At 42.4% G+C, this 11530-nt stretch overlaps 1 protein-coding gene across 2 annotated transcripts in view; it reads right to left on the reverse strand.

Moving 5' to 3' along the window:
• The window catches only part of EMC1 (ER membrane protein complex subunit 1), a 75319-nt gene extending 69622 nt beyond the window's left edge, over nucleotides 1–5697 (reverse strand). Inside the window, exon 1 of one of the 2 annotated variants that reach the window (XM_019056373.2) lies at nucleotides 5458–5697. In XM_019056373.2, the coding sequence (XP_018911918.2) occupies nucleotides 5458–5555 (98 nt within the window). In that variant the 5' untranslated portion in view covers nucleotides 5556–5697. The remainder of the gene's footprint in view (nucleotides 1–5457) is intronic. The other variant, XM_019056374.2, reaches the window with a different exon arrangement.
• Nucleotides 5698–11530: the final 5833 nt, after the last annotated feature.

The raw sequence follows: 11530 nt of genomic DNA on the forward strand, positions 1-11530 counted from the left end.
GATAAAGAGGGCGGTCACGATGCTAAAAGTCACGGTTCCCGACCGAATTGCGGATAGATCGCATCAGAATTGAAAAGCACGGAAAATTTCACGTGGAATTGACCCCTTAAAATCCAAAATCGGACCATCCAAGGCCCAAATTTGATCCCCTAAAGAGGGGGACAGTACCCCCCTCCATAATTTCTCTTTGGTCTCAAAATTGACGTAAATTCTCCAGAAAAAGACGGTTTCCCAGGTAATCGACCTCGAGAAATCCAAATTTCATGATCCCGAAGCTCCTCTAGCTCCCCTTGGGGGTTAAACGGGGGGGCCCAATTTTAAAAATCGGGGCTCCTTTCCGAATCGCAAATTGATTGCATCCAAATTGAAGAGCAGAACACATTTACATCTTAAGTGACTCCTAAGAGTTCTAATAGACCCCCTGAACGGCAGAAAGTAACTCCCTGAGGAGGGGGGCCTCGCCCCCGCCAAAAATTTCTCAGGATTCCTCTTTGGTCGCAAAATTGACGTCGATTCTCCAGAAAAAGACGGTTTCCTATGTAATCGACCCCGAGGACTCTAAATTTCATGTTCCCTGAGCTCCTCGGGGTCGATTACATAGGAAACCGTCTTTTTCTGGAGAATCGACGTCAATTTTGCGACCAAAGAGGAATCCTGAGAAATTTTTGGGGGGGGGGGGCGAGGCCCCCTTCCTCAGGAGGTTACTTACTGCCGTTCAGGGGGGTCAATTAGAACTCTTAGGAGTCACTTAAGATGTAAATGTGTTCTGCTCTTCAATTTGGATGCAATCAATTTGCGATTCGGAAAGGAGCCCCGATTTTTAAAATTGGGCCCCCCCGTTTAACCCCCAAGGGGAGCTAGAGGAGCTTCGGGATCATGAAATTTGGATTTCTCGAGGTCGATTACCTGGGAAACCGTCTTTTTCTGGAGAATTTACGTCAATTTTGAGACCAAAGAGAAATTATGGAGGGGGGTACCGTCCCCCTCTTTAGGGGATCAAATTTGGGCCTTGGATGGTCCGATTTTGGATTTTAAGGGGTCAATTCCACGTGAAATTTTCCGTGCTTTTCAATTCTGATGCGATCTATCCGCAATTCGGTCGGGAACCGTGACTTTTAGCATCGTGACCCCCTCTTTACCCCCCAAGGGGAGATGGGGGGGTTTCGGGACCACGAAATTCGGATTCCTTGGGGTCAATTCCCTATTCAACCCCGCGGTCTCCGACTTCGTACGATCTATACCAACCGAGAAAAAGGCCTGGTACGGGTGGTCTGAAACACCCTGTATTACATCATTCAAAAGGCTTAGAAAAAGAAAATTTTTGGCGAACTGACTAACAATATCTCAATTTTTAACAAAATTGCCAAAAATGGCGGGTTATCCAAAAGTCCGGGACCCCCCTTATGACTCTTGAACAAAAAATGCTCGAGATTCTAAATTTGGAGAATGTTCCAAGATCAAAGGGAAATACTTTTTGGCGTACCAACAATTTCGGGGGGGGGGGGGGGGAGCGGCGGCCTCCCTAGGGGGAGGCGGACCCTAACTTTTTTTTAAAATGGGAACCCCTGTCTTGTGATAGATCATTCGAATTTCGAAAGGGCTTCATAAAAGAAAATTTTTGGCAAAAACCGATGGTCAATATCTCAACTTTTAACAAAGTGGCGGCCAAAAACTGGCGGAATATGCTTTTTTTGGCGATTTACCTACCGATGGTATCGTAAGGAGGTTGGTTTCAAGGGTTTTTCACTTTTCAGTCACGAGAAAAACAAATCCGATCTCGGATTTACAAACTACCAAAGCCTTTTCAAGATGGCGGCCAGAAATCGCCAAAAAACGCATTTTCCGCCATTTCGTTAGAAGTTGAGATATTGACGATCGGTTTTCGCCAATTTTTTCTTTTTCATGAAGCCCTTTCGTATGATATATCATAAGATATAGGGGTTCCTATTGGAAAAATGCCGGGGTCCGCCCCCCCCCCCCCCCCCGAGATTATGGATAAGCCAAAAAGTAGTCCCTTCGACCTAGGAGCATTCTCCACATTTTGAATCTCTGGCATTTTTCGTTCATAAGTTATAAGGGAGGTCCTGAAATTTTGGATAACCCTGTCTGCTGTATTAAGGTTAAGAACGCTTAATTTTTTATTTTATTGCGAAACCGCTAGGCAAATTGATTTTTTGCAACCATACTGAGATGAGACCTGCGTATAATTTTATGTTTCTACAGAGCTGCTGGATACATTCCATAATTTTTTAATATTAACGGAAGTTTGCATACGAAATATTTTATGAATCACCACTAGTGACAGCAAACTGAACAAATGAAGATCTCGTATAGTTTCTTATGTATTAACTAACAAAACCGCTGGATGAATCGGGTATTTTTTAGTGTTCACAGAAACTTGTATAAAAAATGATTTATGAATCAACCCTAGTCAAATTGAACACCAAGCGCGCAACTATTTGTACTCCGGTGTGGTCATGTGATATCACGCAAAAATGAAGGAAATCCTTAGCTTTTCGTCCATCTCACATTACTGACATTTATGAATGCGGCAGTAATCATGGAGAAATGCATAATTAGTAATTTTTTGTTTTTTCAAGGCAGCTGGAAAAATCGCACATATGTAAATAAATAAACTAGAGAAAGAGTTAAGTGATTCGTCATGGGTTCTAGACATGATCAAACTGGCGTGCGATATATTTTATCACATATCTGTGTAAAAACTCTGAGCAGATTTGGACTTGGTAGTCACTAAAACGTTGAACCACATAGACCGTGCATCCTGTGTTACGGAAGGCGTGACAACTTTTAAAAATTCGCACGGCGCACTTAGCATCAATGTGTTCATGTGTCCCAATTGCACACAACTGCGCATGTGTGTAAGCAGCTCCAGTGAATTTTTGTTGGGTTGTGAGGCTTATTTTCTCGGTTAACAATTAGTTCGGAAAAATGAAACATTGCTATTCAGTTGTAAAATTATATGTTCTAAAACTTCTCTTCCAGATTTTGTCTGAAAATGGACTCAAAACGAGATATTCTCGAAAAACCGAGCGCGCAAATGAATTCTCAATTGCTTTTCTGCAGTCTCTTGGAGTGCTTGGGACACACACTCTCTCCCCTTCCCTGTCTGCCCATCATGGGGCTCCGAGATACAAGTCACGCTTCACGCGTACAAAACCAAGCCGGATGCACTGTCTACGTGATTCAATGTCTTTGGGTAGCGGAAATAAGAGAGACATCCCCTGCTCGAGAGGTTTGAGAATTATCCAAATAATGTACAAAATTAAAAGAAATGAAAGTAGGATTCATCTTAGGGAAAAATGTTGCACTCAATTTAGTAATCGGCCTCTGTATTGAATGCTACAATATTTTCCAAGAAAATCCTGCCTATGTTTCTCTGAATTTAGCAATAAATTTAGTTAAGGTGATTTGTCAGGCTCAAGTGACGTGGTCCAACTGGCATGCGATACCTACATCGCATTTATTAGGTCAAAGATCACAGCAGATTTTGAAATTTTAGTAAAACATAGGACGATGGCCCCTGCGCATAAGCCAAAAGAATCATTCAAAATCCAAAAAACAGCAAAATTCAGAGAAATGAAAGCAGAATAAAGTTCAGAAAAAACCTAGCATTCAATACAGAAATCAATTGCTGAATCGAATGCGAGGTTGTTTTCCAATCACTTTGCTGCTTACATTTCTCTGAATTTTCCCAATTTTTGGGTTTAGAATGATTCTTTAGGCTCATACGCAGGGGCTATCGTCCTTCGTTTGGATAAAAATTCAAAATCTGCCGAGATTTTTGACCTAAAAGATGTGATACATCACATGCCAGTTTGACCACTTCTTTTGAGCTTGAAGAATCACATTAAGATTGTTGAACAGGATTGATTGTCCTTTCTACGGCTAGAAAGTAAAAATCGGCCGAAAGGAGGGGTATCGATAAGGGCCTTTTTTGGCCCCCTCCTAGAATCTGGAAATTTATGCGGGTTCTCTAAGTTGACTCAATGTAGTTTACGGAAATAATAATGATTTAGCCCACAGGCCTCTGGATACGTGTTAAATGGTTGCCTATACATAAGTCTGCAGGCGTATTTTAGCGAAAATTCGTGGTTTTCTATCACTCCGAGGCGTTTTTGACACCGAGCGCATCGTCTAACTAAAACCAGCTTTTGGTATGTTATTAAGGAGGCCTTAGGACACATTTTATCCATGGTTTGGTTTTAGTTAGATGATGCGATCATAGTTCAAAAAAACTTTTTCAAAAATCGTCGTTTAAGGGACATCCGCAAAAATATAGCAAACACTTCTCTTACCTGTATGCACGCTACGTATATTATCGAGGTCAGTTATCAAGCCTTGTTAAATCTTTACAAGGAGATTTACTTCAATTGTAGCCAAAAAAAAAAACCTAATGACGTAATTCTGTATGATTTTTGCAGATGTCCCTTAAACGTCGATTTTTGAAAAAGTTTTTTTAACTATGATCGCATCATCTAACTAAAACCAAACCAGGGTCAAAATGTGTCCTAAAGCCTCCTTGATAACATATGAAAAGCTCGTTTAGTTGGATGATGCGCTCGGTGTCAAAAAAGCCTCGGAGTGATAGAAAACCACGGATTTTCGCTAAAATACGCCTGCAGACCTATGTTAAGGCAACCGTTTAACACGTATCCAATGGCCTATGGGCTAAATCATGATTATTTCCGTAAACTACAATGAGTCAACTTGGAAAACCCGCATAAATTTACGGATTTAAGTTGATGTTACGCTATTAGTGAAAATATGCCTCCACTACTCCAAAATCCGTTTTCTTCATAGCTGTTCATATGGAAAATTCAATTTTTTTAGGACACAATTGAAGGAAATTTCCTTGTAAGAGTCTAACAAGGCTCGTGACTACCCTCGATAATATACTTAGCGTGCATACAGCTCGAGAGACGTGTTTCCTTAGGATTTTAGCGGATGTCCCTCAAACGTCGATTTTTTTAAAAGTTTTTTTTAACTATGAGGGCATCATCTAACTAAAACCAAACCATGGGTAAAATGTGTCCTAAGGCCTCCTGAATAACATATCAAAAGCTGGTTTTAGTTAGACGATGCGCTCGGTGTCAAAAACGCCTCGGAGTGATAGAAAACCACGAATTTTCGCTAAAATACGCCTGCAGACCTATGTATAGGCAACCATTTAACACGTATCCAGAGGCCTATGGGATAAATCATGATTATTTCCGTAAACTACATTGAGTCAACTTAGAGAACCCGCATAAATTTCCAGATTCTAGGAGGGGGCCAAAAAAGGCCCTTATCGATACCCCTCCTTTGTTACTTAATTGATGCAATACATTATACGCAAGTTTGACCACAAAATGAGCCTGGGGCGAATTACTGATGCATGCAACTATTAGTTATCCGTTAGTCCAAAAGATAAAAAACCAAATGGAACGCAGACTTTACCAGTCGAATTTGCTCACTTGATCTTCATAGAGACAATACACTTGCAACAACAGGCACGCAATTAAAGCAGATTTAAAAAGATCGATGCCGACAATCATTTCTCACGTTTTTCAAGACTGGCTCAAATCACCTTGCGTTCCTTGCTAGCTAATTATGTTTGTTTACTTAGAGTCACATAGAATAATAACATTGGAATGAATGAATGAAGCTATAAAACTTGAGTCGACAGAGTCGACTAGACTAAAGATAAAGAAACTAGAAACTTCAAACTAGAGCATGGACCAAGAGAATAAGTTAGGACCCCCAACTCTCAATTTAAACCTGTTTTAAAATCCGGCACCGCGCGACTGCAACGAACCTGGCAGAGGGTGCGATAGGTGCGGTGTCCTAGTGAATCTTCAGCTGTAGCTCCGAAAAAATCCACCACGTCGCGCTGCTGAAATCCGGCCATGGACCAAGAGAATAAATATATTATATAAATTATTATTATATAAATATTTATTATATATATTATATATTATATAATTATATATATTATATATTATATATTATATATTATATATAAATATTTATTCTCTTGGTCCATGATCCGGCTCCGAAATCAGTAATTATTTAGAAATATCACGAAGGGCCGATTTTAACTCCCCGTGTCAAGACGGTGCGGTGTCATAAGACTCATAATAAGGCCTGAATACACGATCAGCCTGAGCTTAAGTCTGGCGTAAGTATGTAGAGTCCCTTTATACCCAGAGTTAAGACAACTCGATTATCAGCTGACTGGCAGCCGGCCTATGGCTGGCCATGGAGGCCGAAACGAGTGCACCCTAACGAACGATATTGAGGGATAAGGATCAGGAATCCTGCGATGTCTGTCACACAAAAACAACAACATCAACAAATTGATCAGTTAAAAAGAAAATGAGATTGGTTTGTGAATAATTTCTTAATCTATTGGGACCGATGGAAATAACAATTTACTCCAGATTAGAGTACCTATATTGAGAGAGTATGGCCACTGGGCCCCATGGAGAGGCTTAGGACCCAAAAATGGCGGTGCTTTGTTTTGGTTTTTGTGGATGGGACTATGGGAGGAGGGTCATCGCCAACTTTTGACGGTTATCACCAACCGCACTTGCTGCCAACCTTACTACATCTAGGATAATTTTTCTCAAAATTTGCACACGATTAGTCTTAAAAATAAGTAAAGATGTCGCAATAGTGCATTTGAGTAAATTTCTCGTTACGATAAGCAAAGAAAACTACATTTTGAGTCATTTTGCATTACATTAATTTATGGCGTCCGCCATTTTTGGGTCCTAAGGGCTCCATTCAGCCTAAGATGGCTTAGCCAATCAGAGGTGGTAACCCCAGTGGCCAGACTCTCTCAATATAGGTACTCTACTCCAGATAAACCACAATTAGGTATAATATTTTCATTATTTTTGTTCACATTCGAGTCCATGAGCGAGAACCAATCAGAATTGGATTTTTTTTTAGGCCACTTTCAGCCCAACCAAAAATGAGTTGTCGTACCTCTGGGTATAAAGGGACTCTAGCAAAAATCAGCAAACAACAAAACTAGTAGAAGTTAGGTTAGAACTGGATCAGAATGGCGTAAGCAGTGTTGTTCAATGGCACGTAATAATAACAAAATTTACATGTTCTCATTACTTTTTATCGTACATTTGACAACATTGAGCAGATATCTGCACTGAACGTGTATCGGCTTGTAAAGCGTCCAGCCCACGTACAAACTGGGGCTCTCAAACTGGCACTAATTCTTCTATTTCTCAGCCATTTCTGCACGGAATGCCTTGAAAATTTCAAGATCTGATCTGTGATGTATCCCGAACACATCGGTTACCCTAAAATATCGTCGGCCCGACGATCTTTGAAAGGCAACAGTCAACAGTTCCATCGATGAGCCTCTTTGAGGCCCCTAATTTGTAGGTGGGCTGGACGCTTAATAATGCCGCAATCAGACGCTGAATTTAGCACCTGAATGTGGAAGTCAACAGTCATCGCCCAACGGCTGAAATTTAGCAAATTCGAGTTATTTTCATCCAGATGTGTATTAAATCTACTCGAATAGTTCAGACAAATTCAAAATTGGTCCGATGGTTGCTGAGAATCGTTGCTGAATTTTGCGCGTCACGCGCAAAATTCAGGCATCGGGCCGATGACTTCCACATTCAAGCCACATTCAGCTCCCACATTCAGCGTGTGATTGCGGTGTAAGTTGTCTTCAGTCTTCTCGTCTCAACGGTTAAGACACCAATCATCGAACTAACGCCAGACTTATGCTCAGGCTGATCGTGTATTCAGGCCTTTAAGTTCCAGCAGCATACGTCTGGAATGCTTATCGACGACGGTGTAAGTCGGCAATCACATAACTCGTTTGCGGTGTGCGGTGTCTAAAAATCTTCGCCTCTATGTTATTTTTTTAAAGGAGAACGAATTGCCATCATTCCTTGAAGTTTATGCAAAATTTTCTTCGCACAGAGAAGAAAAATCACGAAAGTTTTAAAGAATGGTCGTTGAGTAGTTTTCCATTTAAAAAATAACGTATGACAGGAAGTCTGCGACGTCGCAAACCGAGTTACGTGATTGCCGACTCACACCGCGTCGTTATGTGCTGGTTACACGCTCAAATTTCCATCAATTTCCGATCAAATGGTGACTGGTGCGTACTAGAGTACCTATACAGGGTGTTTCAGACCACCCGTACCAGGCCTTTTTCTCGGTTGGTATAGATCGTACGAAGTCGGAGACCGCGGGGTTGAATAGGGAATTGACCCCAAGGAATCCGAATTTCGTGGTCCCGAAACCCCCCCATCTCCCCTTGGGGGGTAAAGAGGGGGTCACGATGCTAAAAGTCACGGTTCCCGACCGAATTGCGGATAGATCGCATCAGAATTGAAAAGCACGGAAAATTTCACGTGGAATTGACCCCTTAAAATCCAAAATCGGACCATCCGAGGCCCAAAAATGACCCCCTAAAAGGGGGATAGTACCCCCCTCCATAATTTCTCTTTGGTCTCAAAATTGACGTAGATTCTCCAGAAAAAGACAGTGTCGCGGGTAATCGGCCTCGAGAAATCCAAATTTCATGGTCCCGAAGTTCCTCTAGCCTCCCTGGGGGGGGGGGGGGGTGGTAAACGGGGGGGCCCAATTTTAAAAATCGGGGCTCCTTTCCGAATCGCAAATTGATTGCATCCAAATTGAGGAGCAGAACACATTTACATCTTAAGTGACTCCTAAGAGTTCTAATAGACCCCCTGAACGGCAGAAAGTAACTCTTTGAGGAGGGGGGCCTCGCCCCCGCCAAAAATTTCTCAAGATTCCTCTTTGATCGCAAAATTGACGTCGATTTTCCAGAAAAAGACGATTTCCCATGGAATCGACCCGGAGGACTCTAAATTCCATGTTCCCTGAGCTCCTCAGGGTCAATTACATGGGAGACCGTCTTTTTCTGGAGAATCGACGTCAATTTTGCGATCAAAGAGGAATCTTGAGAAATTTTTGGCGGGGGCGAGGCCCCCCCTCCTCAAAGAGTTACTTTCTGCCGTTCAGGGGGTCTATTAGAACTCTTAGGAGTCACTTAAGATGTAAATGTGTTCTGCTCCTCAATTTGGATGCAATCAATTTGCGATTCGGAAAGGAGCCCCGATTTTTAAAATTGGGCCCCCCCGTTTACCCCCCCAGGGGGGCTAGAGGAACTTCGGGACCATGAAATTTGGATTTCTCGAGGTCGATTACCCGCGAGACTGTCTTTTTCTGGAGAATCTACGTCAATTTTGAGACCAAAGAGAAATTATGGAGGGGGGTACTGTCTCCCTTTTTAGGGGGTCATTTTTGGGCCTCGGATGGTCCGATTTTGGATTTTAAGGGGTCAATTCCACGTGAAATTTTCCGTGCTTTTCAATTCTGATGCGATCTATCCGCAATTCGGTCGGGAACCGTGACTTTTAGCATCGTGACCCCCTCTTTACCCCCCAAGGGGAGATGGGGGGGTTTCGGGACCACGAAATTCGGATTCCTTGGGGTCAATTCCCTATTCAACCCCGCGGTCTCCGACTTCGTACGACCTAAACCAACCAAGAAAAAGGCCTGGTACGGGTGGTCTGAAACACCCTGTATAGCGTAGAGTATGGACCTAAGGACAGATGTGAAACTTCGAAAATCCATCAGGCCTTCACCGATAGGTGCGTTGTTAAAGTCCACAACTGCCCAACGAAAATTACCCGCTGAGCGTTGAGCTCAACGAAAGCGTTGGTAAATTCTGGTGGATTTACCCGTTTTCCAAGATGGCTGCTCAGCAAACTGCCCAACAGCTCAGCGAGGTTTTCGGCTGCTGTGGACCGCTGCCGAGTTTGCTGGATTGTTGTAATGTTATTGTTTACATCCATAACCGCCATTTTTTCGCACTTCTTCGCCACATGTCCGTCACCAGACTGACTTTTAATTGCTTGTAATCGTTTATTGCGTCAATTTCGTAATAATGTGGGTGTTAATGAGATTTTTAAATGTTAAAAATATTAAATTTCAATAAAACTTAACCTCCAAATCCGCAGAATCCGACGGGAATTTAACAACGACACCTCGATTTTCTCCCGTCTGTTGAGCTGACGCAACGAACTACACCTCTAGAATGGCCGCGAGATAGCAAACCTGCGTAACGCGCATGGGCCGGTTTTTGAAGGCAGGAGGGGGGTGGGAGCCCAAGTATAGCTAACCTCAATCTGCATTTCTGCTGCGTCTTGCCCATAAGGATTACATGTGAAAATTTCAACCTTTGTAAACTTTCATATTTTTGAGGTTTTTTTTCAAAGTTCCTATTTTTTGAGTAAAGAAAACCATTTGAAGTGCGATTGTTCAGCAATCTCTTCATTGCTATCACTTTATTCAACAGTATTCGGCAAAATGTGGGCAGCGTCTGACATGGGTTTAGATGGCAGCCTGCTGTGTGAGCCCAAGTAAACCTAACCTATATCAACTTCAAAATGTTCCGGGTCTCTAACACTGGTCAGCCATTCTAGAGGTGTAGTTCGTTGAGCTGACGTCGTCGTTGAGATGACGTCAATCCTGCTGAGATTCGGCCATTTTTGTTGGGCAGTAAAAGTAATTTAACAACGCATCTGATGCCTCCGCGAATAAAGTTAGGGCCCAGAAATGCAGCCAACCTCTGCATTTCAATTATCCAGAGCGATTTACTAATATTATTGTTACGAACCGTCGTTTATCAAGAACGTGTTTGACTCAGTTTTTGTATAAATTTACTCAAATTCGCGGAAGAACGCTCATTTCTGTACATTCTTGGCCATCTCGGTTAGAATTGGAATCTGCAGACTGGCAGTGAAATTTTGTGCGTTAGAAGTTGGTTGGCTGCACTTTTGGGCCCTAAGCCCTCCAGCGATCTGTCCATCTCGCTATACAGGTAGAGTACCTATATTGAGAGAGTATGGCCACTGGGGTTACCACCTCTGATTGGCTCAGCCATCTTAGGCTGAATGGAGCCCTTAGGACCCAAAAATGGCGGACGCCATAAATTAATGTAATGCAAAATGACTCAAAATGTAGTTTTCTTTGCTTATCGTAACGAGAAATTTACTCAAATGCACTATTGCGACATCTTTACATATTTTTAAGGCTAATCGTGTGCAATTTTTGAGAAAAATTATCGTAAATGTAGTAAGGTTGGCAGCAAGTGCGGTTGGTGATAACCGTCAAAAGTTTGCAATGACCTCCCTCCCATCCAAAAAAACCAAAACAAAGCACCGCCATTTTTGGGTCCTAAGCCTCTCCATGGGGCCAGGGACCAGTTCTATAGGACCCTGGACTCCCGTAAGAGTCAATGTAAAAATTCGTGAGCAGGTACTAGTGCTGCTATCTCGCGTAGGATCCTCGCAACTCACTGCTGTTATCAGTTGTTGGACTTCATTAAAATCCGTAGGATCGCGTATAACTGCAAAAATCGAATTTTTCACCGAACCGTTACATGCGGCAAGCCCGTTCTTGTCGAAAGGGGTCGAAAAACGCCAAAAATATACTTATTTTTCAAGAATTCAGCCGC

The sequence above is a fragment of the Bemisia tabaci genome, chromosome 1 (assembly GCF_918797505.1).
Source record: "Bemisia tabaci chromosome 1, PGI_BMITA_v3".
Classification (NCBI taxonomy): Eukaryota; Metazoa; Arthropoda; class Insecta; order Hemiptera; family Aleyrodidae; genus Bemisia; species Bemisia tabaci.